This window comes from Hyperolius riggenbachi, chromosome 7, assembly GCF_040937935.1.
Source record: "Hyperolius riggenbachi isolate aHypRig1 chromosome 7, aHypRig1.pri, whole genome shotgun sequence".
NCBI classification, from domain to species: Eukaryota; Metazoa; Chordata; class Amphibia; order Anura; family Hyperoliidae; genus Hyperolius; species Hyperolius riggenbachi.
In genome coordinates, this window is record NC_090652.1 from 50,811,870 (window position 1) to 50,839,133 (window position 27,264).

Genomic DNA, 27,264 nt, shown 5'->3' on the forward strand with positions numbered 1-27,264 from the left:
GAGTGTAAGTGTGAGAGTGTGCAAGGATGTGAGAGAGTGTGAGGGAGTGAGTCAGAGTGTGAGAGAGAGAGAGTGTGTGTGAAAGCAGTGTCCAAGGGATCTTCCCCCTCTAGAGCTCCACTTCTCCCCGCGGCTGCCAGGCTTCCATCCGGGTGGCGGCTATACCGGTGTTCCAACACTTTAGCATACCCGACAAATGCTACTGAGCATGTTGGAACACCGGCTCCTCGGCCTGCTGGCGGCGGCGGCAGGTACGTGTCCTGTCCTCTTCCTCCAGCGGCTATGGGGCTCCACTTCTCCCCTGGTGGCTGCACAGGCTCCGGGCAGCGGCGGTGATGTGGGCAGCGGCGGTCATGTGGGCAGCGGCTGAGCGGTGGTCATGTGGGCAGCGGCGGTCATGTGGGCAGCGGCGGAGCGGCGGTCATGTGGGCAGCGGCGGTCATGTGGGCAGCGGCGGTCATGTGGGCGGCGGGCAGCGGCAGGCTTCCTCCAGCTCCTCTTCCCATGGTGGCTGTGACTGACACCTGTGGCGACTAGTATAGACGTCACATGCGGTGTCAGCCAACCAGGGAAGAGGACAGATGTGGGTGGGGAAGCAAGGAAGGGGTGGGTGGGTTAGAAGGAGGGGAAATGGGTGAATATTTTATAGATAGGAGAGCGCCGGCAAGCAAAAGTCCGGCGATGGCGAAATAAATGTCCAGTAATGCAATACCCCCAAACAATACCTGCAGACATATTTTTTTAAAATTTTGAATACAGCATAAGGATCTATATTGCACAAAAGACTCAGACCAGTTGCTGTTGAAATTTGATTTTTATGGTGACAATACCGCTTTAAGGACCAGCGCTGTTTGTTGTGATCTGTGCTGGGTGGGCTCTGCAGCCCCCAGCACAGATCAGGGTGCACGCAGAGCGATCAGATCGCCCCCCTTTTTTCCCCCCTATGGGGATGATGTGCAGGGGGTTCTGATCGCTCCTCCTGGCTGGCATTTTGCGGGGGGGGGAACCTCAAAGCCCCCCTCCGCTGCGAAATTCCCCCCCTCCCTCTCCTACCTGCCACCCCCGTCTCCGTCCTGTGCAGCCAGTGACAGGACGTCCCCTGTCACATGGCGGCGATCCCCGGCCGCTGATTGGCCGGGGATCGCCGATCTGCCTTACCGCGCTGCTGCGCAGCAGCGCCGTACAATGTAAACAAAGCGGATTATTTCCGCTTGTGTTTACATTTAGCCTGCGAGCCGCCATCGGCGGCCCGCAGGCTATTCACGGAGCCCCCCGCCGTGAATTGACAGGAAGCAGCCGCTCGCGCGAGCGGCTGCTTCCTGATTAATTAGCCTGCAGCCGGCGACGCAGAACTGCGTCGCTGGTCCTGCAGCTGCCACTTTGCCGACGCGCGGTATGAGTGCGCGGTCGGCAAGTGGTTAAGATACGCAACACACATAATACCAGTGCCAGTTTCTTACCATCAATTGCCGTATACGTGGAAACCAATTGCCTGCGAAGAACAGAAAGAGGAAGTGAAACTCAAACAGTAGAGAGCTACAGTCACAGAAACATTATGAGACAGACTAATCACAAAAGATAAAAAAAACATCACCTACTGGAGGAAAGACATGGAAAAAGGAAACGCCACTAGTAGAATATCAGTTATTTTACTATAACTAATACTAACCCTATTCTAACTTGAATCCTCTCTCTAACGATACCTAACTCTAACCGACCCCCTTTTGCCACAATATCCACCACTAAACACTTCCTTCTGTCAATTTTTACTATGAAATTGATGCAATTTATTTGGCACCAGAAGTGCCCAAATTACCACAATTGCCTGCAAAGCTGCAATTAACATTGCAGTCTATGCGGAATTCCTTTTACTCCCACCAGCCCAAATTACAAGTTTCAAAAAAGTGTCTTCTATAAATACATTCTTATCTGATTGCCGTGGACAGTCTCGTGTGGTTCTGCAAAAATAATATGTTGTATGCTGAGCTCAAGTGAAATTGAAAAGTTCTATCAAGGGGTGAATTAGGCTGATTTCGCTTACCAAATTGTTCTTGGAAATAGGCCCAAATATTGCAAAATTAATGCAAGCACAGCCCAAGGTGGGGGGGGGGGGGGGGGGCATTGGAACAATTTCAATAGGAAGCGGGGGTATTCTGCACATCTGCTAGGTGAATCATTTGCTCTCAGCATAGACAGCAAGCCCCCAGCAGCCAATCAGCACAGATCCCACAACAGCCATTTATAAAGTTGGGCAGATGGGGAGGTTTTTCACTTGTGATGATCGTAATCTGCAAATTACAATTTTGTACAATTTAGCAGTAAGCTCCATATGTAATTGTGATTTGGAAATTCAACAGAATTTTGTTCCAACTTTAGCAGTTAAAATGGGTACTGGTGGGAGGGGTTGATTAAGTTTTCAGCTGGTGACGTTCCATGGAGCACAGTGCTCACGGCGCACGCTCCCCAAAGACTGACACTATGGAGATGACCACTTCCGGTCCGCGTCTTCCGTCTGTTGGAACGCAGCCAGCGTCCCGGAAGCCCTGAATGCGGTGTTTGCGGGTGCGCTTCACATGGCGTCCTCCTCCGTCTAGCCGCCCATTCGTAAGTACAGTATTGTATTTAAGAGGTGTTTTTGAGGGGGTCAGTGTCCTGAGGAAGCACTCTTTTGTGGAGTGCGAAACAGCTGTCGACAATCTCTTGCATGCTTAATCCTCTCTCTCCCAGCTGACTCCTGCCTGTGTGTATGTATTGAACTTTTAATCATATCTTCAATAAAGGTCTGTTTAAATGGATGTGCCCAGCCGCTCCTATCTCTTCAGCAACAAGCCGTGTGATATTGCTTTTTGGGCTTTGAGCACTCTGGAGTGACCTGTTTGGTGGTCCTGTGCACCTCCTTTCTACTTACTTGCTGGATTTAGCAGTTCATAGCATGGGCATCCGCAGAAAAATTTCCGGGGGGGAAAAAAGGTGGGGAAGAAGTGGTCCGGCGCGCGTAGCAAAGCCCCCCAAAGAAAACAGCACTGTAGTCAACCTAAGTTTGGTCAGAGAGCTCAGAGAAGCTCTTTTGCATAGATAACAAGTGATGTTTCTTAACTCTTCCTGTACTGGAAAAAAACATGAGAATCATGTTTTTGCTACTAATACTCTATTTATTAGCTGTACTATACATACAATCCATTATATCATACATTAATTTCCGCTTCAGGTTTGCTTTAATGCTACTTGTACTGTGCCCAATGGGCACATACAGTATTTACTTATTGCATTAAATATTTGTACTTACCTGAAGTCATTTCTATCATCCTGTTCACCTTTCTCCCCATTATTCTTGCTGGTGATTCTTTTGAGTTGATGGAGTCCGTGTCTTGCTGTGTCAGGGTTATTAGTGTACAGTTAGAGAATTTTCCATTTTTCCATCTCTCTTTCAACTCCTTCTCATGGCCACTGTCTGCCACATCCGTAATAATGACAAATAATTTACCTAAACAACACATGGAATATTATGTGACATACTGGTCATAATAAATCCGTGACTCTTCACTCGTAATGTTTTTACTACTGTATGGTCTCTGAAAAAAGAAACACGGATACGAACAACAACACTAACACTGAAATAGTATAATTTAAAGGGATTCTTAACTGAGAGGTATGTGGATGTTTCCTTTTAAACAATACCAGTTGCCTGGCAGTCCTGCTGATCTCTTTGGTTGCAATAGTGGCTGAATCACACACCTGAAACAAGCATGCACCTAATCCAGTCTGACTTCAGTCAGAGCACCTGATCTGCATGCTTGTTGAAGGGCTGTGGCTAAAAGTATTAGAGACACAGGATCAGCAGGAGAGTCAGGCAACTGGTATTATTTTAAAATGAAAAAAAAAAATCCATATCCTTCTCAATTTATGTTCCCTTTAAAGAAAAAAAAAGTAGGCTACCTGATCCAGGGGGCTGAGCAGATCAGGTAGCTGAAAAAACCACCACTCCTGCGGACCGCAATGGCCCACTTTCACTTTCATGACCTGAGGTTCACGACGCTGCATGGAGAGACTGTGTGTCTCTCATAGTGTTCAGGGAGGCGGGGGGGGGGGGCACAGGGGGCGCGGCCGGGGAGAGAGAGCTGCCCAATAGCATCTCTGGAAACCCTGCAGGAACGCCCCTGGTGGGTGTTTTGAACAGGAAATCTCTCTCCCTGTGTTTACCTCCGAGTAAGCAACAGATATTGTCGCTAGTCTTGGGGGGCTATACCGTGGCGTGGGGAGGGGGAGAGAGCAGCGGTGTGGGGACACAAAGGCATGTCATGAGGCAGAGAACATGCTTCTCTGTCCCATCTGCCCCCTATCTGCCCACCTCGGGTTCCCTTTAAGGTTTCCACTCTTTCTCTGTCACTTGTTATGTCCATTAAATTGACACAGTAGATTGGTTTAGTGTGCAATAGTAAGACTAGTGTTTGTTTGTTTAGTAATAGGCCAGTTTCCTGAACCTACATCCCAGTACCACCATGAAAGAAGTATAGTTAATTAAAAACATACATTATTATTATCATTATTATTATTATTTATTTATAAAGCGCCAACATATTCCGTGGTGCTGTACAATGTAAGAAAACAAACAAGGGATACATAACGATACAGACAATGATATACATCAAACATGAACACTGATACAAAATACAGCACTGCTGATTACAATTTGATTTAACATGATGACTAAAGTGTATAAATGTCTAACAGAGTGCAAGCAATTAAATTAATAACAGTCCATGACACAAAAGGATGAGAGCCCTGCCCTTGCGAGCTTACAATCTAAAGGAATGGGGTGGAAACAAGAGGTGGGGATGTATACAGTATATGTACAGGCAGTGCACAATTAGGTTATTTAGTGGGTGCATGGCCTAAGCTAGAGAATATGCTTGTCGGAAAAGGTGGGTTTTGAGGGAGCGTTTAAAAATTTCAAAGGTGGGAGAGTGGCGAATGTGTTGTGGAAGGGCATTCCAGAGGAGGGGTGAGGCACGTGAGAAGTCTTGTACACGTGAATGTGAGGAGGTAATTGTAAAAGAGGATAAAAGAAGCTCGTGTGCATATCTGAGATTGCGGTTGGGTTGGTATCTGGAGACTAGTGAGGAGATGTACAGGGGAGAGAGATTGTGGAGAGCTTTGTAGGTTAGGGTTAAGAGTTTGAACTGAATCCTCTCATTAATTGGTAGCCAGTGAAGAGCTTGACAGAGTGGGTCAGCAAAGGAAGAGCGAGAGGAGAGATGAATGAGTCGAGCAGCAGAGTTCAGTACAGAATTGAGCGGTGTTAGTCGGTTAGTTGGAAGTCCACCCAGCAATATATTGCAATAGTCCAATCGAGATATAATAAGAGCATGTACTAACATTTTGGTTGAGTCATGGGAGAGAAAAGGTCGGATACGAGCTATGTTTTTCAGTTGGAAATGGCAGGAGTTGGTTAGGGAGTTAATGTGAGGAGTAAATGAGAGAGAAGAATCAAATATTACCCCCAAGCACCGTGCTTTGGGAACTGATGTTATAGACGTGTTGTTAACATTTATTGTAATATCAGGCAAAGGGGTGGACAGGGATGGTGGAAAGACTATTAGTTCAGTTTTATTCATATTAAGTTTTAAGAAGCGAGAGGACATGAAAGAGGAAATAGCGGCCAGGCAGTCGGGAACCCGTGTGAGGAGGGAGTTAAGGTCTGGGGCCGAGAGGTACAGTTGTGTATCGTCTGCATATAGGTGGTATTGGAAACCAAATGAGCTGATTAAGTTACCAAGACCGTGCATGTAGATGGAGAAGAGGAGGGGACCCAGGACAGAGCCTTGAGGTACCCCTACAGACAGAGGATGTGAAGAGGAGACCTGATCTGAATAAGAAACAGTGAAAGACCTTCCAGAGAGGTAGGAAGATATCCAGGAGAGAGAGAGGTCCTTTATTCCTATAGATGAAAGGATCTGTAGGAGTAGAGTGTGGTCGACAGTGTCGAATGCTGATGACAGATCTAGAAGGATGAGTATGGAATAATAGCCTTTGGATTTAGCTGTGAGGAGATCATTAGCTACTTTGGTGAGGGCTGTTTCTGTGGAGTGGTTTGGCCGGAAACCAGATTGGAACTGATCAAGCAAGGAATTTGCAGATAAATACTGACTTAGTTCAGCTTGAATGTGGCGTTCAAGTAATATAGATGGAAATGGAAGAAGTGACACTGGGCGGTAGTTAGCAAGGTCGGTGGGGTCTAGAGATGGTTTTTTAAGTAGTGGTGTTACAACAGCCCTCTTGAGTGAGGATGGAAAAATTCCGGTGGAGAGGGATAGGTTAAACAGCGATGTTAGGGCAGGGATGAGGGATGTGGATAGCTGTGGAATGAGATGTGATGGGATAGGATCTAACGAACAGGTGGTTAGATGGGATTTGGAGATAAGGGAAGAGAGCGAATGTTCGGAGAGTGGAGAGAAGCTGGAAAGAGAGCAGTCAACAAGAGGAGTGGAGGTGGAGTTTGATGTCTGCGTGGAAAACACACTACGGATTTTTGCAATTTTATCTGTAAAGTATGTTGCAAATTCTTCAGCTGATAGGCATGAAGAAGGAGGAGGAGGGGGTGGACGGAGAAGTGAGTTGAAAGTACTGAACAGGCGCTTTGGATTGTGCAAGTGGGAGGATATGAGGGAGGAGAAGTATGATTGTTTTGCAGAAGAGAGAGCGGTTTTAAACTTGTTCAACTCTTTTTTGTAAGTAATGAAATCCTCATTAGTATTAGTTTTTCTCCAACGGCGTTCAGCTACCCTAGAGCACCCCTTTAGCTGTTTAGTAGCTTTGGTCAGCCAGGGTTGGCGACTGACACGGTGTGGGCGGACATTGGTGAGGGGTGCGATTTCATCCATAACTTGCGTGATTGAGCAGTGATAGTGTGCAGCTGTTGAGTCAGGGTCAGTGATTGGTTGTGTGAGGAGAGGTGCCAAGGCATCAGAGACAGATTGCATGTCTATGTTGCGGTAGTTCCTGCGTGTATATGAGCGTGCTTGAGGCAAGGTGGTAGGAAGAGAGGAGGAGAGAGAGAAGTTTAGTAAGTTATGATCAGAGAGCGGGGGAGGAGTATTAGTGAAATCAGTGATAGAACAGAGACGAGTGAATATGAGGTCAAGTGTATGACCATTAGAGTGAGTTGGAGCAGTGGACCACTGAGACAGGCCGTAGGAGGAAGTAAGTGACAGAAGTTTAGTGGCGGCAGAATTGTTGGTGTCAACATGAATGTTAAAGTCGCCCATAATGATGGTAGGGATATCGGAGGACAGGAACTGGAGGAGCCATGCAGAGAAGTGATCTAGGAAGAAGGAGGCAGGGCCAGGAGGGCGGTAGATTATTGCGATCTGGAGGTTAGAGGGAGAGTATAGACGGACTGCATGGACTTCAAAGGAAGGTAGAGAAAGAGAAGGAATGGGGGTGAGTGGCTTGAAGGAGCATCTATCAGAGAAAAGAATGCCCACACCACCGCCATGTTTATTCCCACTTCTTGGCGTGTGACTAAAGTGGAATCCCCCATAAGAGAGGGCGGCAGGTGAGACCGTGTCAGAAGGCATCAGCCATGTTTCTGTGACCCCAAAGAAGGTGAAGGCGTTGGAATTGAAAAGGTCATGGATGAAAGGAAGTTTGTTGCAGACTGAGCGGGCATTCCAGAGAGCAGCAGAGATAGGTGGGGGACGAGGGGGGAGAAGAGGAATATTAATAAGGTTGTGGCAGTTTCGGTGTGCATGTGGTTGGCTGTTTGCAGTGCGATTAGTGTGCAAGAGTGAGGAGCGAGCCGGCACAGAGGGTCCGGGGTTTGGTGAAATGTCACCTGCAAGGAGTAATAGGAGGCAGAGAGAGCGGAGGATAGGGTGGGATTTAGATTTATGGGTAGTTGGAGTATGAAATGTATAGCGCGGTTGTATGAATAAGAAAGTTTTGTGAGAAGCAACCTGTGGAGATGATAAAAGAGAGGGAGAAATGTAGAGGGTGTTGCTGACAGCAGGAGGATGCAGTGAGTGTACAGATTTGAGAATAGCAGGGTAAAGCAGGCTAATCATGAAGAGCAGAGACAACATTATTGCACTAACCGTGAATCAGATTGCTAAAGTCTTGTGTCTGTTCCTTCTGGTCTCTTCTGGCTTAATTCTGGTGTAATTCGGTCGTTCTCTTTGTACTTAGAAACCGGTGTACTTTGAAATACCGGTGCATAAATCGACCAAGGTCTAATCGACTTAGAGTTGCATTCATATAGTAAGCCTGATAAGCCTGTGCTTAGCAGGCCTGATTGTAGACTGACTGATGCAGGCGAGGGAATGAGCTCAGCCTGCAGCAGATCACAATACAACTCAGGTAATTAAGCAGGAAGCTGCTTAATTGTCTATAGGTGTTGGTGCCAAATTAGCATGGAGCCAGAGGAGAGCAGACTAACTCATGGAATATACAAAGCCAGTCACTTAGCTATAGTAAAATTCAAAGTATTACAGCACTTCAGAATATTCACAGATTGCAGTAAAATCGAAAGTTCACATAAGCGCATATCATACCATAAGAGTTAGATTGCGTTCACAGAAGAATTGCAGTAAAATCGAAAGTTCACAGAAGCGCATATCATACCATAAGAGTTAGATTGCGTTCACAGAAGAATTGCAGTAAAATCGAAAGTTTACATAAGCGCATATCATACCATAAGAGTTAGATTGCGTTCACAGAAGGATTGCAGTACAATCGAAAGTTCACAGAAGCGCATATCATACCATAAGAGTTAGATTGCGTTCACAGAAGGATTGCAGTACAATCGAAAGTTCACATAAGTGCATATCATACCATAAGAGTTAGATTGCGTTCACAGAAGGATTGCAGTAAAATCGAAAGTTCACAGAAGCGCATATCATACCATACATGCCCCATACTGTACATAGATAGCAGATCTGGTAATGATTAGAGACAAGTATTCCATATTAGAACACTGTAGAGAATGATTCTGAACAGAATGCAAATTTCAAACACAGCAGATGGCGGGGAGGGGATTAGGGGTGGGGGCGTTACTCACCCTTGATACCGCCTCCGTGCACTGCCCCTCCTCACAAAACGTTGTCCTTCTGGAGAGCTGCCAGAAAACATTGTGAAGGGCAGTCCACGGGGGCGGTATCAACCCGAAGGGCATGACCAGATACTTGTAATGCCCATTGGGCGTGTTGAATGCCGTCTTCCATTCGACACCGTCTCTAATGCGTACCAGGTTGTATGCTCCTCGCAGGTCTAGCTTAGAGAAGATACTGGCATTAGTCACTTGAGCAAACAAATCGTCAATCAGAGGCAATGGGTAACGATTTTTTACTGTGATCTTATTTAACCCCTGATAGTCAATACAAGGTCTAAGGCCCCCGTCCTTTTTCTGTACAAAAAAGAACCCAGCCCCAGCTGGTGACTGGGAAGGGTGAATGAATCCTTTAGCCAAATTTTCCTTAATGTATTCCTGTATGGCCAGCTTCTCTGGCCCTGACAAATTATACAGATGGCCTCTAGGGGGCATACAACCGGATCTTAAGTCTATGGGACAATCAAAACTCCGGTGAGGCGGGAGTTTATCTGCTGATTCGGAACAGAACACATCCGCAAATTCTGCGTACTGCACTGGCACCCCTTTGACCTGTACCTTGGTGGCACAAACAGCAACTCTCTCTAAACAATGATGATGACAATGGGTTGACCAGCTCTGTAGCTGACCTGAAGTCCAGTCAATCTGAGGGGAGTGAAGTTGCAACCAGGGCATACCAAGGATAATAGTAGAGGTTGCCATTCGCAGAACAAAGAACTGTAATTTCTCTTTATGTAACACCCCTATATTACACAACAACAAGGGAGTTTGAGAAAGAGGTTGTCTACACTGTAATGGAGAGTCATCCACTGCTGTGATCAGAATCTGATGGTCTAAAGGGAGTAAAGGAATCCCCAATTTTTTTACAAAATCATAGTCTATAACATTTGCTGCAGAGCCGGAGTCCACAAATGCCTCTGTGGGTGTGGTCTGGCCTTCCCAGGTAATGGAACAAGGAAGGAGCAAACGATTATTGTTAAGAGGTAGAAACGGCTCGCCTAGGGTATTACCTCTAACTACACCTAGGCGGCAGCGTTTCCCGACTTCTTAGGACAATTCTGGACAATGTGGCCCTCCTCAGCACAGTATAGACAGAGTCTTTCTGACCTTCTGCGATTCCTTTCCACTTGCGTCAGCCTCGAGTGACCGATCGGTTCGTCTGGAGGTGGCGAGGGTGGAGAAGAAGCGTAGGAAATGGCTCGGACAGCGTTTTTCCCACGCATTTGTCTCTGATAGCGAAGGTGGCGATCAACCCGTACCGCCAAAGAAATTGCTTCGTCTAGGGATTTAGGCTCAGGGTGCCCTAACATCAAATCAGAAACTGCATCCGATAATCCTGACAGAAAACAATCTAACAATGCATACGTTCCCCATCTAGCTGATACAGCCCACCTCCTAAACTCAGCGGCGTAAACCTCAACCGGATTATGACCCTGCCTGAGGGTTTTCAGTTTCCTCTCAGCAGTGGTAGCAATATCCGGATCATTGTATATAATGGCCATGGCCTTAAAAAACTCCTGGACTGAGGACAAGGCTTTATGCTCAGCCTGCAGGCTATATGCCCATGTTTGTGAATCTCCTGACAGAAGGGTCTTTATGAATGTTACCCTCCGGATTTCAGATCCTGACAGATTGGGCCTCAACTCAAAATAAGATAACACATGATTCCTGAAATTTTGAAAGTCAGATCTATGACCAGAAAACTTCAGGTACGGACATGCGAAGGTCCGTGACTGGAGGGGATCGCACTGCATCAACGGCTGTTTGGAGTACCTGTACAGTCCCAGACAATTGAGTAATCTGAGTCTGTTGAGTATTAATCACCCCGGTAAGATTGTTTACCGCGGTGGTCAGGACTCCAACTTGGTCACGCAGTGCGTCCATAATGTTTGGTCTGCTGTTCTGTAACGATTGGTGTCAGTAAGAACAGATTTCTCTGATTATTGGTGATCTGCAGTATCACCAATAATACAGATGCTATACCTGATTATGTGTGATCTGCAGAATCACCAATAATACTAATATAGCCAGAACCAGGTTAACCAATGTAAGAACAGATGTTTGGTGCAACAGTAATGATAGAGATACCCCAGAGGAGCTGGTGGTGATAGGTATCTCAATAGAACACAAGAGTATTCACCCAGCAAGCTGGATATGTGATTCAGTACAGCTAAGATCACCCGAGGAGGGAGAGACTCAGACTGTACTGCAGCCGGGAATCACCTGAGGAGCAAGTGATTAAGACTGTACTGTGGTCAGGACTTACACCTGAGGAGTAGGTGTTAAGACTGTGCTGCAGCCAGTGGACACCTGAGGAGCAGGTGTTTAAGACTGTACTGTAGTCAGGGCTTGCACCTGAGGAGCAGGTGTTAAGACTGTACTGCAGCCAGTGGACACCTGTGAAGCAGGTGTTTAAGACTGTACTGTAGTCAGGGCTTGCACCTGAGGAGCAGGTGCTAAGACTGTACTGCAGCCAGTGGACACCTGAGGAGCAGGTGTTTACAAAGATGCTGCAAGTAATGATCACCTGAGGAGCAGGTGATTAAGACTGTGCTGCAGTCAGGGTTTCACCTGAGGAGCAGGTGATACAATACTAGAATCCCTCACCAGTGGCTGACCCACTGGTGAGTACAGGATAGTCAGACAGGCAGGATCGGCAACGTACGGACAGATACAGTACAAAGACAGAAGGCTAACTCAGAGTTTAAGTTCAGGCAGAGTCGGCAACTGGATCAGATAGGCGAAAGTACAGAATCAGAAAAGCAGGAGAATAGTCAAGGCAAGCAGAAGGTCATAACAGATAATACAATGCAATTAGTACTTTAAGCTATCAACAGAATCTGGCTAAGTGTGGATGCCCAGCTCCAGCTGGTTCTAGCACACTTTGGGATCTGACTAAGGTCTGAGCGCTAACACGTTAGCATTCGCAACAGCAGACATGGAGCAACTGACAGACTAGTACTATATATACAGAGATGCCCCGCAGCGCCACCCCAGTCATTCAGCCAATCCAGCGTACTGTTGGAGTCAGCTGACCTGGTAGATCAGCTGACTCCCCTTCTATTCGCATAAAGATCCTGTCGCCTGGCGCACGCGCGTGTAGCCCTCAATCTATGTGCAATAGAAGGACCAGGCAGAGCACCAGCATGTAATTGCGCGGCTGAGGCTGCCGGCTGATATGCGGAGATAACCGCCATGCCGCTTGCTTCTGCGGCGGTATCTCCGCTAACCATTACAAGAAGACTGTTCAAAATGAAATTCCCCAGTCTCAGAGGAGGCATTCAGAGAGGTTGTCACTGGTCTGGAAGCTGGCAAGATCCCTGGGCCTGATGCCTTTACCAATGAATTTTTATAAATTATGTGTAACAAAACTCACCTTCCCTTCTGTACTATGGTTAACCATGCATCAAATGAGAGAATATTTTCACGTCTTTTGAATAAGGCCACTATATCACTAATTCCTAAAGAAGGTAAACACAACAAGGACTGTGCTGATTAGCGTCCTATTTCATTGATTAACTCAGACGGACGGTAAGATATATTCCAAAAATCCTGTATAACTGATTGGTGACCCTTTTACACCACCTTCTGGGCCCCCAACAAAATGGCTTTATACCTGATCGACAGATTAGTGACAATCTTACTGTGGTCAATAATTTTGAATTTGCCTGTAAAGTAAAAAAAAATCCCTGCGGTGCTTATAGCTATTGACGCGGAGAAGGCCTTTGACAGGCTGTCCAGAGAATTTATTTTTTCAACTCTAACCCTTTTTAACCTAGGTACAGCTTTTATAGACAGGATTAAGAATGTGTATGTGTACCAGACCACTTGCATTAACATCAATGGACACCTAGCGAGGGAGTTCAAGATATCAAACGGTGTCCGCCAGGCATGTGCCTTATCGCCAGTTTTGTACAGCCTGGCAATGGAAACCAACATCCAGACTATTCAGGCTAATGATCAGATCAAGGGGCTATCAATAGCGGACACTCAGATTAAGCAGCAAGTCTATGCAGATGACCTGATTCTCACATTGACAGATCCCACCATCTCAATTAAAGAAGCTATGTCTATGCTTGCAAATTTTGCACATTGAACCAACTATAATTTGAATGAAAAAAAAATGCAAGTGCTTATTATGGGCTGCAATAGTGGGATTGTCAATCAGATCAAAGCTCAAATAGATCTTAGCTGGTAAAGCAGCAAAACTATTTAACTTGGCATTAAAGTATGTGCCAGCCCGCAAAAGGTTTCTCCGAAAGCTTTAAGGAATCTATATCACAATGTTCTAAGTCACTGAAGCTTTGGAATACACCGATCTTTAATTGTATTGGCAGAGTGTCTATTATTAAAACTACCCAAATTACTCTTTTTAATACAAAATATTCCAGTGCATATTCCCAAAGCCTGGTTTAATTCTATTTACAGTTTACAGTATTAAAAGGGTCCTCCTGGATCCCCAGCGCTATTCGAGGATCAACATCCTACTCTAATCATCCCTTTATTAAGCCGACATAATAGACTTTCCTATCCCTTATTAACAGTGAAAGGACGAGCCAATCTCCCCTCCAGACAATAAAAATCATTATTTTCTTATAGTTTTAAAATAATACATGCTATCGCAATTAAAACCACACATTTAATTTGCCCTTTTTTACAAGTTATTAAAACGTTTAAAATAATTCCCTAGTACAATGTATGGCGCCAATATTTTATTTGGAAATAAAGGTGCATTTTTATTTTTTTATTTGGCATCTATCGCTTATTGCAAGCCCATAATTTCATAAATTACATGATTGTGCCCTTTTGACATACATATTAGTTCAGTACCTAAGTTAACTATTTATGTATTTTTTTTTCATATGCTTGTAATTTATCTAGGTAACTATGGGAAAGGGTAGGAGGTAAGGGGTTAATTTTAAACATAAATATGGGTCTTTTTTATTAAAATAATTGTAATTTACTGTTATAATAATAGTAATTTTACTATTTGGCAACAAGATGTCCTTATGCCTTATTTCCTATTAGTGTACTATACGTTCACTAGCAGGAAGTAATGCATGGACGCGTTACTTCGGACATTACAAATGATTGCGGCATTTCAGCAATGCCGCTGATCATTCACACGAGGACTTAGATTAATGAATGGGAGCTCTTTCTAACTACAATCTACTGGTGGTTCTAACAATCTCAATATAACCCTGCCTCAGTATTCTTATTTTTTTCTTCCAGACTAAAATGCACCATAAAGTACTTTACTTCTATGTTGCCGTCACTTACAGTAAATAGTAGAGATCTGAAATTACCGAAATATTTTGGATTAGCCCATCTTCTTATGGGGGTTCTCAGCATTTATTTATTTTTAAAAACACTTAGTGAATGGCAGTTGCTCCATCCAACTGCCAAATAAGTGAACGGTGAGTAGGGAGGCTGGCCAGCATCTTCGTATAAATCCTTTTCAGGGAATGTCTTTATAAAGAATAAAGGTCATGCTGAGAATCCCCTATGGAGAGATGAACTAGCCCAAAACCTGTCGGTAATGTCAGATTTCTACTACTTACTGTAAGTGACAGCAACATAGGAGAAAAGTCATTTATGGCTCATTTTACACTGGGAGAAATGTACTTCTTATTTGTATGTGTTTTACATTTTAAGATTTTCGCAACAGTTCCTCTTCAAGTACCTATATCAAACACATATCACGCCCTATCGGCTATCTAAGATGGGGACACAGAACATGATAAAAGTTGGAGATGCGGGGCTTGATTCACTGAACCGTGATAACTCAGTTATCACATGTTAAGGCTTTGCATGTGCAAACGTGCATGCTAAGTAGTTTGCAAGTTTATGCCGTTCGCGTGCTAAGTTTTAGCGCGCAAATGGTGTTACGCGTCGCACGCTAAGTGTGGTATGCCATTAAAATCAATGGTGCTTTGCCCGCTCAGTAGTTAGCGTTTGGTAATGAAATTATGAATAGTGCTTACATTAACATGTGTGGTACTATAACGCAGCGAGCGCAAAAGTCTCATGTGCGTTGCATAATGAAATATATACAGTAATAATTCAAGATATACTTTCTGCTCGCATGATCTGCAGTGACTTTGCATGCTAAGTATCATTATCACGTGAATTCACTGCAGATCACGATACTTTGAGCGCGAAGCGTTTGCACGCAAACCTTTACGTGCGCAAACCTTCAAACCTACCCAGCATGATGTCCTACCATATTATTATACTGTATTGTGCCTGGCTGAGGGAGACCTTTCAGAAATCCCCACCCTTTTAAAATTTTGGGTTTGCCCCTGCGATGGTTCTCTCTATTCAAAATCAATATGTAACCAGGCTCAATAATACACCTGACATGTTATATTATTGCATAAAAATTATTCCTATATACTTGTATTATACTAGAGGGTGTGGGCGGGACCGTTTCACAAGGGGAGATTGACGGACATTGTTTGTATGTTTTTTTTATTGTAAAAAAAGAAAAAGACTCAACATTTTTTTCTCACTGAAAGATTAATAAGTGGGAACTGCGTTCCCATTCATTTATCTCCCCTCTAACAGGTGGCAACATGGGAACACAAGCAGAAGCGAGCGGCGGCCATCCGCCTCGGGACATAGATATACCATCTCAAACCTCCTAAAGGAAATGTCAGGCAAAGTAACCTAGGCAAGCTCTTTTTACCCGGAGCTTCCTCCAGCCCCTGGCAGCCGATATGTCCCTCACTGCCTGCAGCTCCACTCCCAGCCACCCGCCCAGGGTCCCCGGCAGTACAGATGCTGACCTCGCGAGGATGTCCTCTACTGCTCCTGCGCGAGCGCCACTGTCAATCACTTGCACGTGGCATGAAGTGTATTGCGCAGGTGCAGTAGTTCTGTGCCTGCGCAGTGCACTCCCCACCATGTGCGAGTGATTGTGGTGAGGGAAAGATCAGCTGCTAGGGTCTGGAGAAAGCCCTGGGTAAGTAGAGCTTGCCTAGGTTACTTTGCCTGACATTTCCTTTAAGTGATTAAACCATCTGATTTTACACTTCTGGCGCCTCTATTATTCACCCAGGTGGAAGGGATCTCTTGCCCTATTTTTCCTATCTACGGAGTGCGAGTTCTTATACTCCTGAGTGGGGACAGGAAAAATTCCTCATCTGCCTATTCAGTGGTTGCCTTAGAGGTAACCCACCTTTGTGAGTATTTCATTGCACATTATGTACTTATATGGGAAACACAAAAGGAAAAACGGAGCGCTCCGATGGTGCGTTACCACTTTTAATGAATTAACACGCTTAAAATCAATGCACTTACAGTGTATGTGCAAGAGTTGCACATTTAAGAGGCCACCAGCGAGTCCCCTCTGCGTCCTGTGCCTGGCCAGGGCTAACAGGGTCCGTGCGGATGGTAGGCAGGTGTGGAGGAGGACAAACGCCGGCTCACGATCCTCTCGGCAAGCCGTCTGACGTCACTACGCGTTTCGGCGCTTAGCCACGCCTTCTTCGGGCCTTTCATTAAAAGTGGTAACGCACCATCGGAGCGCTCCGTTTTTCCTTTTGTGTTTCCCATATTAGCATACTGGCACCACCCAGTTCAAAGAGCAGCGCCGAGGTGAAAACCACTTAAAGGGCCATACCCATCTCTAGCTAGCGCCGGTACTAACACTTTGCACATTATGTACTTACCTGTGCTATACTTGACATACTACACTATAGTGGGTTCCCATTGTACCTCCCCCCTTCTTGTCTCCATTGAATTCAGGTGTTCTACTCCCTTCTATAACCACAGGTGTATAATATCCAGCACCTAGGTTTGCAGACTGCTTTTACAAGCATTTGGGAAAGAATGGTTCGTTCTCAAGGGCTCAGTGAATTCTGACTTATTACTGCGATAGTCCATTCATTAAATTTCCTCGCTACTAAATATTTCCCAGTCAACTTTAAATGGAATTATAACAAAGTGGAAGCAGTTGGATGCAACATAAACTCAGTCTCAAAGTGGTAGTCCACATAAAAACATAGAACTGGGTAAGTGTACATGAAGCCACACATTGTTACAACTTTCTACTACAACCCCCCAAACTTTAGATTAGCTGAAGAATAGTGCGTAGAGAGCTTCATGGTATTGCTTTCCATGGCTGAGCAGCACATCAACAAGAGTGATATTGAGTGTTAGATGCAGGAGTGTAAAGCACTCCAGGAGCATCTTGTACATGTTCTTCCCCAAATGGTGTCCCCATGTGTCCTCCTGTGTCCCCATCTGACCTCCTGTATGCCCCATGTGTCTTGTATGCCCATCTCTCCTCCTGTGTCCCCCGCATTTGTCCTCCTGTATCCCCATGTATCATCCTGTATCCCCCCATGAGTTCTCCTTTATCCCCATGCGTCCTCCTATGTCCGCCAAATGTGTCCTCCTGTATCCCCATGGGTCCTCCTGTGTAGCCATGTGTCCCCCACATCACCCAGATGGGTCCTCCTGTGTCCTCTTCTATCTCTGTCCTTTCCCCCCCCCCCCCCCCCCGTGTTCTCCCTCCCTCTCCCTCGTGTCCCCTGACCCCCAGGTGTAGCGTGAATAGCGACACCTTACCTAATCCATGCTCCATCAGTTCAAGCTGGACACTAGAGGAAGAAGTGGAGAGGAAACGGATGTCTACATTCATCGTGGGCACATAGAGGAGGTAAGCTGTCACTACTCACGCTACACCCAGGGGCCAGGAGACATGAGGAGGGAGGATAGGCACACGGGGGGCAAGGCAAACACAGGCAGGGAATCCCCGAGGTGACAGTTCATATCAGCCTTTACTGTATAAGTATAAACAGGTACTTTTTTCCCACATTTTTGGGGGAGAAAAAGTGTGTCTTACAAAATATATGATATATTTATTTGGTGATTTCCCTTTTGCACAGAATGTTTTTTTTACTGTTTGCACTGAGCCCTTTTTTGGCTCTATAGGTTTCACTACTACCTATGCACTTTGAACACGGGTTCTACGAATGAAGTGGTTCTGAGACATATACAGTATATATATATCTTGATGAGGATGGTCAAAGAGAGATTTATTATTCCTGTTTTTAAATGGTTTTATGTGGTTGAAATATCTTGAAGTAACATTGTATTTGACACAATTTCCAACAGATAGTGCTTTGATTTTTTCCCTTGTCAATTGTGGTCAATGCACATGTTGGGCGGATAGTGCAGCACACAATCTTTTGCACATCTGTTACTTCTCACATTTTCTGGTTCAGTCAGTCCCAGTTTTGTTTTCACATGGTTAGTAATGCAACTTATGAATTAGGCACCAGGCCTACACACAGGAAAATACAACAACCTACTTTGAAGAAATCCAACTATGGAGTGAAGAAGCCTTTTCTGAAGCCCATGCCAGTCCTGACCACAAAAAGCTGTGAGATGATTTTAAAACATCTGATTGTTGTCTGCTGCAAAAATATAGAATAAAACAGGTCAATGCAACAGCAATACTACAAAATCTAATTCTCAGGGTACAATGAATAACTATATCTAAAAAAAAATTATAATCTATTTCTAGTGGGTGTCAAATGTCCAATGAAATTTTAACTGTGTTGCTGTGGAGGTTCCCACCTATTCCAACACACCAAAATAAACATGTGAATAACCAAAAAGTAGCGCTGGATATTTTTATTAAACTTTTTTGCGCACACTTTTTATTCAATAAAAAAGTAATAAAATTTAGCAATGATCTTTACAAACCTCTTTCAGACATAACCTAGTCAATAGAACTTCAAATATAAATTAGTCAATAGAACATCAATTTGTATTCACTACAAATGCCCTCAGACCTTCACTCTCATTCCCACACTCACATTCACTCCGCATGAGCCTTCCATTAAATATTTTAAAAAAGATCAAAAATGTATTTTCTTTATTGAGTACCCATGTGTTCTGTTATTGTAGTTAATGTTGTAATTGATGTGGGACCTCCGGATGAGGTGCTGACGTAAAGCTAAAGCAGCTTATAATGGTTAATTGGCTTTTATTGATAATTTTATTATGCTTAAATAGGTGACTATGGTAGTAATGGAATGTTGTGTTTTCTGAGCCAAAGATATCATTGATGTACCGTATTTTTCGGACTACAAGACAAAAATAGGGGGAGAAAGTCAGAGCGTCTTATAGTGCGAATGTAAGCTACCAGTCTTCCCTCCCAGCTTGCCTCTCTCTTCATCCAGGGTGTTCACACTTGGCAGTCAGCCGTGGGGCTGTGAGGATACTTTACCCTCTGTCCCTGGAGCAACGGCTGATAAAGTTTGCCAGTAAGCCGAGGGTGGAGGGGCATCGCTGCCAATCACAGATACTCATCCTCTCTCCCCTCCATCATTATTGTGTCCCCCTGTGAGGATAGGGTGGGGTCGCTGCCCATCACAGATGCTGCTGTGCATTCTTACAAGAGCTGATGGTCTTGAGGGCCAAGGCTCCGTCATTAGGGCCAATCACTGCATTCACTGAGACTCGTAGTGCCCCTGGGACTACGAGTTCCAAACAAAATTATAATAGACGCATTACAATATTTTTACCCCTGATTGGAAAAACCACTATGTTTTATTTAATTGGTCTTATTGAATTAGTTAATTATAAATAAGACTTTTGTCTTTTACCTGCAGTATGTTTCTACCTCCAGGGCATTATAAGGGTACTTATCCGTTAGCCGGGCGCATCCGGCAGGTGGCGGCAAAACTCCACCAGAGTTACATCTTTCCCTACTATCCATGGTGGCCTGGAGGGGGAATACTAATTAGCGCCACCTGCCGGATGCGCCCGGCTAACGGATAAGTACCATTATAAGTTACTAGCTGGTCGCCCGGCGTTGCCCGGGTATGTAATTGGCTAGTGTTAGCTCTGCCCACATTTTCTAATCCACACAATTACTCAAGGACGACCTAGTTTGTGAGCTTTGTGGTCTTTGGCATCAATAATTGGCATTGAAATGAAATAAATCTAATTGGCTGTGGCTCCACTCTTTTGAAAATCAATAGGTGAATTTTGATTAGCTTTTGTAGGCTCCACCCACTTTTCTGAATATTAATCCCAGTCACCCAGTGACCAACTGTGCAAAGTTTTAGAACCCTGCCATTGACAGTGTAAGAAACACAGAAGTTTGCTTTCTTAAAACAGAAAGAATTTGCGATAATTCAGGTTGGAGTGAGCTTAAAGAGAATCTGTATTGTTAAAATCGCACAAAAGTAAACATACCAGTGCGTTAGGGGACATCTCCTATTACCCTCTGTCACAATTTCGCCGCTCCTCGCCGCATTAAAAGTGGTTAAAAACAGTTTTAAAAAGTTTGTGGCCACCAAAACAGGAAGTAGGTTGATGTACAGTATGTCCACACATAGAAAATACATCCATACACAAGCAGGCTGTATACACCCTTCCTTTTGAATCTCAAGAGATCATTTCTGTGTTTCTTTCCCCCTGCAGCTATCTTCCACTGAAGTGTCAGGCTTTTTCTTCCTGCAGAGTGCAGACAGCTCTTCCTGTATGTAATTCCTCAGTATGTGAAAGCCCAGCCAGCTCAGAGGAGGTTTTATCCAGCTTGTAAAAGATAATAGAGCAGAGAGAACCTGCCATAATCTAAATAACACACAGGCAGTGTGCAGAGAGGGGTCTGGAGGGGGGAGATGCGTCACAGAACCACAACACTGAAGAACTTGGCAGCCTTCCAGACACAGGCTGACAAGTCTGACAAGAGAGAGATAAGTTGATTTATTACAGAGATGGTGATAGTAGAATGTGCTGCAGTAAGCCAGAACACATTAGAATAGCTTTTGGAACTTGTAGGATGATAAAAAACAGGATGCAATTTTTGTTACGGAGTCTCTTTAAAATGTCGCCCAGTGCATCACTGTTGAATATATTCAAATTAACCATTGTTACCCTTAAAAGCTAAACACACCTCCAGAACTGCTGGAAATCAATAATGTGTCATTTTGTTAATTTGCACAGAGCCATAATAATCCAACATGCATACAGATTGTTTTGGATTGTTTGATCCTCATGAATGCATGGCATGGATTAATTTGGCTCTATGCAGTAGGGCTTGTAACACCGAGAGGTACAGACTAACCAGCCAGCTCATGGTGGCCCAGAACTCATTGGAGTGTGTAAGGGACTACAAAGGTCTTAAAAGCCCCCTTACTAAGATGTTAAGAAAAACAAAAGTTTGCTTTCTTAAAACAGAAAAAATTTGCGATAATTCAGGTTGGAGTGAGCTTGAGATGTCTCCCAGGGCATCACTGCTGAATATATGCAAATTAACTATTGTGCCCTTAGAAGCTAAACACACCTCCAGTGTAACAGTATAAGAGTGGCTGCAGTTTACATTTTCCAGTGAAATTTGTATTTGTCTCTGCCCCCTTTTTGGTTATGGGAATAAAAAGTATCCTATACTTTATTCCAGGTAAAGTACTATGTGTGCGCCAAATTTCAGTTTACATTCTAGCAGTGAAATTTGTATTTTTCTCCACCCACTGATGTCCTAATGTTTCCCAGGTATGTATTTGGCTTCTGTTGGCTGTGGTCACTTTTTCTAACCCTAACACACAACTGTCAATAGTCAATGACCAAGTTTGTGAGATTTGTGGTCTTTGGCATGAATAATTTTCATTGAAATGAAACACATCTGATTCGCTGTTTGTGGCCCCACCCCTTTTCTAAATATTTAACCCCAGTGACCCAATGATCAACTGTACCAGGTTTGAGGCTTGTGCCATTAACAGTGCAAAAATGGCAGCAATTAAATATTTGCCTTGAAAATCAATAGGTGAATTGTCATTGTTTTTTGTAGGCTCCACCCACTTTTCTGAATATTAATCCCAGTCACCCAGTGACCAACTGTGCAAAGTTTTAGAACCCTACAATTAATAGTGTAAGAATGGCTGCAGTTTACATTTTCCCAGTGAAATTTGTGTTTGTCTCCACCCACTGATGACTTGGCATTGCCCAGGTATGTATTTGGCTGATGTTGGCTCCGCCCACTTTTCCTATCCCTAACACAAAATTACTTAATGACCAAGTTTGTGAGCTTTGCGGTCTTTGGCATCAATAATTTGCATTGAAATAAAATAAATCTGATTGGCTGTGGCTCCACCCCTTTTCTGAATTTAAACCCCAATCACCCAATGGCCAACTGTACCAGGTACAGGTGATTAACAGTGCAAGAATGGCATCAATTAAATATTCCCCTTAAAGATTAATAGGTGGATTTTGATTGGCTTTTGTAGGCTCCACCCACTTTTCTGAATATTAAACTCAGTCACCCAGTGACCAACTGTGCAAAGTTTGAGAACCCTACCATTAATAGTGTAAGAATTGCTGCAGTTTACATTTTCTCAGTGAAATTCGTATTTGTCTCCGCCTACTGATGACCCGGCATTGCCCGATTATGTATTTGGCTGGTGTTGGCTGCACCCACTTTTCCTAACCCTAACACACAATTACTCAATTACTCAATGACCAAGTTTGTGAGCTTTGCGGTGTTTGGCAACAATAATTTGCATTGGAATAAAACAAATCTGATTGGCTATTTGTGGCTCCACCCCCATTCTGAAATTAAACCCCGGTTTACATTTTCCAGTGAAATTTGTATTTGTCTCTTTTTGGTTATGGGAATAAAAAGTATCCTATACTTTATTCCAGGTAATGTACTATGTGTGTGCCAAATTTCATTCAAATCCGTTCAGCCGTTTTTGCGTGATCGAGTAACAAACATCCAAATGTTATAATTTAAGTAGGCCTCAGTTATTTGGACTGAGTTAGTCAAAAAGGCTTGATGAGCAGACCTGTCCTTTAAGGGGATTTTCTCTGAAGAGAGAAAATCTGCAGTTCTGTTAGCAGAACTAGAACATACCAAGAAGCTGTTCTGAACAAGGCCGCGGGTCTCTCTGACCTGGGCATGTACCACCACCAGAACAGAAAACATTGGCCATGTTTACAAAACATCCACATTCCTGTAAGTAAAGGAAAGGTGACATTAAATATTAATCGAGTAGGCGTGTATGATGACACCACGAGTAGGGTCCACCAATAATCTGATCTAGGGGTGGCGAATATGATGTCACGTTTAACTCTTTCCTAGTCGGTATTAATAGCTGGACGAGCTGAAAAGGGGCTCGCTCTCTGATTCCTGCTATGCTTCAATACTGACTGGAACCCAATTAGTTCTCTAAGTATGTTCTTCCTTTCTGTAATCTGATATAATGTATGCTGTACATAGGTAGTCGAGATGTAACATAGAGTAGATACAAGAAGACCTGGGTATCTTCAGTAGGATAGATACTCAAGTAGCTGTAACGCAACATGGAAGTCTGCTTTGCCAGGAGATGAATGTATCTATCTGTATTCCTGTTTCCTGAATAAATAACGTAAATATCGGAAAAGCCTGAGAAAGTCTATATCCTGTTTGCGGTGTGGAGAGTCAAGTGATCTCACAGTCTGTGAGACGATGGTGTCGAAGCAAGGTGATAAGAACAGTTTATTACAGTTGGTGCCGTGAAAACCCTAGGCCAATCCCAGGTCGTTGATTGGTGATCCAGGTGGGCACAAGAGTCAGTCTAATTGAGACTTCTCGAAGCAGCGACTTACATCTCTGTGAAGCAAGCACAAGAGAACAGGAGAAGCTCAGAGCGAGCTGAGCTGGAAGAGTTAAGAGCGGACTACGGAGGCCAGAGACGAGAAGTGCAAAGCTTATCAAGCAGAGATAAGCTCTGTGCGGAGTGAGTCGGGAAAATCCCAGTGGCAGGGTCGATGTGGGCGCCCTAATTGGAGTGGACGTACGCCACACATAGGGGAAGGCAGTCCAAGAGAATGGGTTTGGCCAGATCCCATTAGGACCTTCAGCGCATCCGACGCCTGTGAGGAAAACTGAGCCAAGATTGCTGGGAGACTCAGAGCTCGTTTCTGGTACAGAGGCCACACACCGCAAGAGATTTTGATAAGGCAAGTATAGTGTTTCATTTGTTTAATTCTAATGCAAGTGTTGGTATTACATGTTGACAGTTTGTTCCTGCAAGGTTTTCTCTCTAAATTTTCCAGTGTATGTTCGTACTGGTTTTCCTGTGTAGGTTTTTTGGTTTGTGTTCTCTCTCTCTCGGGTTGTGCTAGTGGCTGCTAGTGTTTTTTTTTTTTCTTTCTCCTTTGTCTTTCTCCCGTGTATGAGTCTGGGAGGTTTGCCAGATATGGGAGTCCCCCACAGGAGAGATAAGGGGGGGCTGAGGCTTTCGAGTAGTAGAGGGGGGGGAGAGGAGAAGGAGAGAGAGGAAAGGGAGAGAGAGACAGCTGTGAGGTTTTAGTAGGAGTTAATGCATGTGTTAGCTGTTGGAAGTATGTTTCTTTTTTTCCTTCTCGGGGAGCTATACAGATGCACGCAGCCACGGACCTGGGTCGCTTTGAAGGTATGCAACAGTTAGAGTGACAGCTGAGATAGTGGGTGGTGCTACTGTATGGGGCTCGGACGTAGTTTTTTCTTTTTTTTGTCAGCAGGGGTGTTCGGGAGATGTTCTGCTGGGTAGAGTCTGTGGTTCAGAGATAGGAGACTCCACGGTGGAATTTCTGGTATTTCTCTTTTGGGATGTTTTTCCATCCGAGAGTGTGTAGAGCGGTATGCCAAGCTTGGGGAAGAGCTTTTTCTGCTGAAATGTTTAGTGTGCATATACATTGTATGTATGTTCTAACTGGTTCTTTTTTCCTAATGTGTATAGGATTAAGCGGTTGCTACGGGAGATTGATAGCAGCCATTTTGGCTGGCATGCCATGACTCAACATGGCGTCGGGTTTCTGAGAAAGCCACTCCCATCTGCATGATGTATCAGGAGGGGAGGGGGCGGGAAGCGCCCACTGATAGGCACGCCCCGATGGCAGGGGGGAGGATGTGCTGGGGGGGATCCCGGGTCCCACGTCACAGCTGGGCACAAGGCGCCGTGCACGGAAGCAGCTGGTGGGAGGGGGGTCCAGAGTGGGGACAGTAGAGAGATTCTACTGGGTTTCTTGGCTTCCAGATGATTTCCTCAGAAGAAGTCTGGACACAGGGAGTGTCCGCATACGTGAGCCAAGCAAGTTGCAGGCTCACAGATAGGAAGTGTTTCCCAGCTAGGAAAACACGTATAAGTCAGATAGTCCCCAGGGAGTGATTTGCGAGTGCTGCGCAGATCAGGGAAGTATCTGTACTGGGTTGCTTATGGGATTATTCCTGTAAGTGAGGCACCTTGATGGGCGGGGCAGCATGAGTTCCCAATAGATAAGGGGGGACAGCGCATCAGGGGGGGTGCCGGAGGTGGAAAAAAGGGAGTTGACCAATACGGGTTTCCGTCGCCGCTGATGCAGAGCGGTAACGTTTTTTCCGGTTTTTGTCGTGGACAGGGCCAGAGCTTGACTGAGAGGTCTATGCTGGGCTGTTTTTTTGTGCGGTTTTTTTTTTCCGTCCACTGAGTGGTCAAATATGTTTTTTCCAGCTCCTATCAATTGTAGCACAAAGAACAAGGACTGACGGCAGTTCATGGGGCAATTATACAGATGATAGAATTGCCGTTTACAGAGTGACAGTGTGTCAGTACGGTGTTTTCCATGTGACTACCTACCATGTGGGCATTCAGGGATCTGCATACAGGCATGTGACACTGGTATGCTTAGCCCTGCACCCTGTGTAGTTTAAGTGCAAAGTGCTCCTTCCTACAGGGAGGCAGCAACTTTTTTTGGTAGTTTAGGTAGTGGCACGGCAAACATTGATCAGAGGGTACAACACACAGAACTTCTAGCAGAGCTGGTATCGCGATGAAGTTCTAGATAAGTAAATGCAATAATGAGTAAGAGCATTGCAGGCTCACCTGCAAAGCAGCATCAGGTGTGGCATCCGTAATCTGTGCATGCGACGGCCGCGCATGAACAGATAAGGGGGGATGTGGAGTGAGCTGCAATGGGGTGAGAGCTTCCAAAGGGGAAGCGAGCTTCCATAGGTGAAGTCCGCGGGAGCATATTTTAAACAGGTAAGTACTGAGGATAGTACTGAGGTAGGGGGGTGAAGTTTAACTCCAGTCTACCAATAAGAGTAAACAGAGTTCATGAGAACCATAAAGCAACGAGATCAATTACGGTATATATTGATCAATTTAAAGTGTAAAGAGTACAAGCCGCAGGGCGAATCCCAAATCATTAATAAGAATTGATTTGTTTGTATTTCGATTTCAGGTGTTTGGCAATATGGAATTGAGACAGCTGCAGTGCTGGCAGCAAAGATGGAGATGTCAGTCGGATACGCGAAAGGTTCCAGATGCCAATCTAAGCTTGGAGAACAGCGAGATTCCTGAGATTGGAAAGAGACTAAAAAGCGAGATTCCTGAAATTGGAAAGAGACTAAAACACGAGATTTCGGAGATCGGAAAGAGACTAACAAACCTGTCTGAGCAAAGCATAATGCAAAGTGCTAATGTTTTTCTTTCCCAAGGTGGTGCTTTTATAATGAGGAGTACCGTGCTGATGGTGATCCTAGGTTGCCATTTCGTCCTAGGAGAACAAAGAGAGGACATTCTCGGGTATAATAAGGGGTTAATGAGAACACAAGTGCCAGGTGCAGACAAATTTCATGGCACAGTGTGGGTGAAAGGTCTGAAGGGTCAGGTGTGCTGGAAGGGTGACGTGAACGGCAGTGTAAATCTGCTATTGAATGTCACACTCCCAGAATCGATGCACCGATCCAAAGTTTTGTTAAAAGGTACCTTGCAGTACAATGGGTACATGCAAAAGGTGGAGTGTGTGATTCAGGGGTACCTTGTCTTGGTTATGCAGAGTGAGATGGTTCCAGATTGGAGAGGAACGAGCAGGAGGCGTCAATTCTTTTACCAGAGAGACGCAGGGGACAACATCACTCTCTGGAGCTACCAACAGAGAGTGCCTCTGAAACAACTATACACACGTAAAGGCTGGAAAGCCGAGGGTTGGTGGTTCTCGAAACAAGAAGTAAAAATCGAGATCCAGCCACAGTCTCGGGGGACCAAGAGGGTGGGGAGAGCCATCCCGAGTAGGGGAGGGTCCACACAGATAACATCCTCACTACAGGGGTCACAACATGAGACAATACCACACAGTCCATATTCAAGCACTTATCCTCATGCTAGATGGGTAAGTGAGGAGGTACTCTTAATCGA

The 27,264-nt window shown here is 44.8% G+C and overlaps 1 protein-coding gene across 1 annotated transcript in view; it reads right to left on the reverse strand.

Moving 5' to 3' along the window:
- Positions 1-3,420: 3,420 nt before the first annotated feature.
- Positions 3,421-27,264, reverse strand: part of LOC137525517 (uncharacterized) — a 29,437-nt gene continuing 5,593 nt past the window's right edge. The window contains exons 2-3 of the mRNA XM_068246640.1: positions 18,424-18,528; positions 3,421-3,484 (exon numbers count right to left, since the gene is read on the reverse strand). Coding sequence (XP_068102741.1) covers positions 3,481-3,484; positions 18,424-18,528 — 109 coding nt within the window. The 3' untranslated portion in view covers positions 3,421-3,480. The remainder of the gene's footprint in view (positions 3,485-18,423; positions 18,529-27,264) is intronic.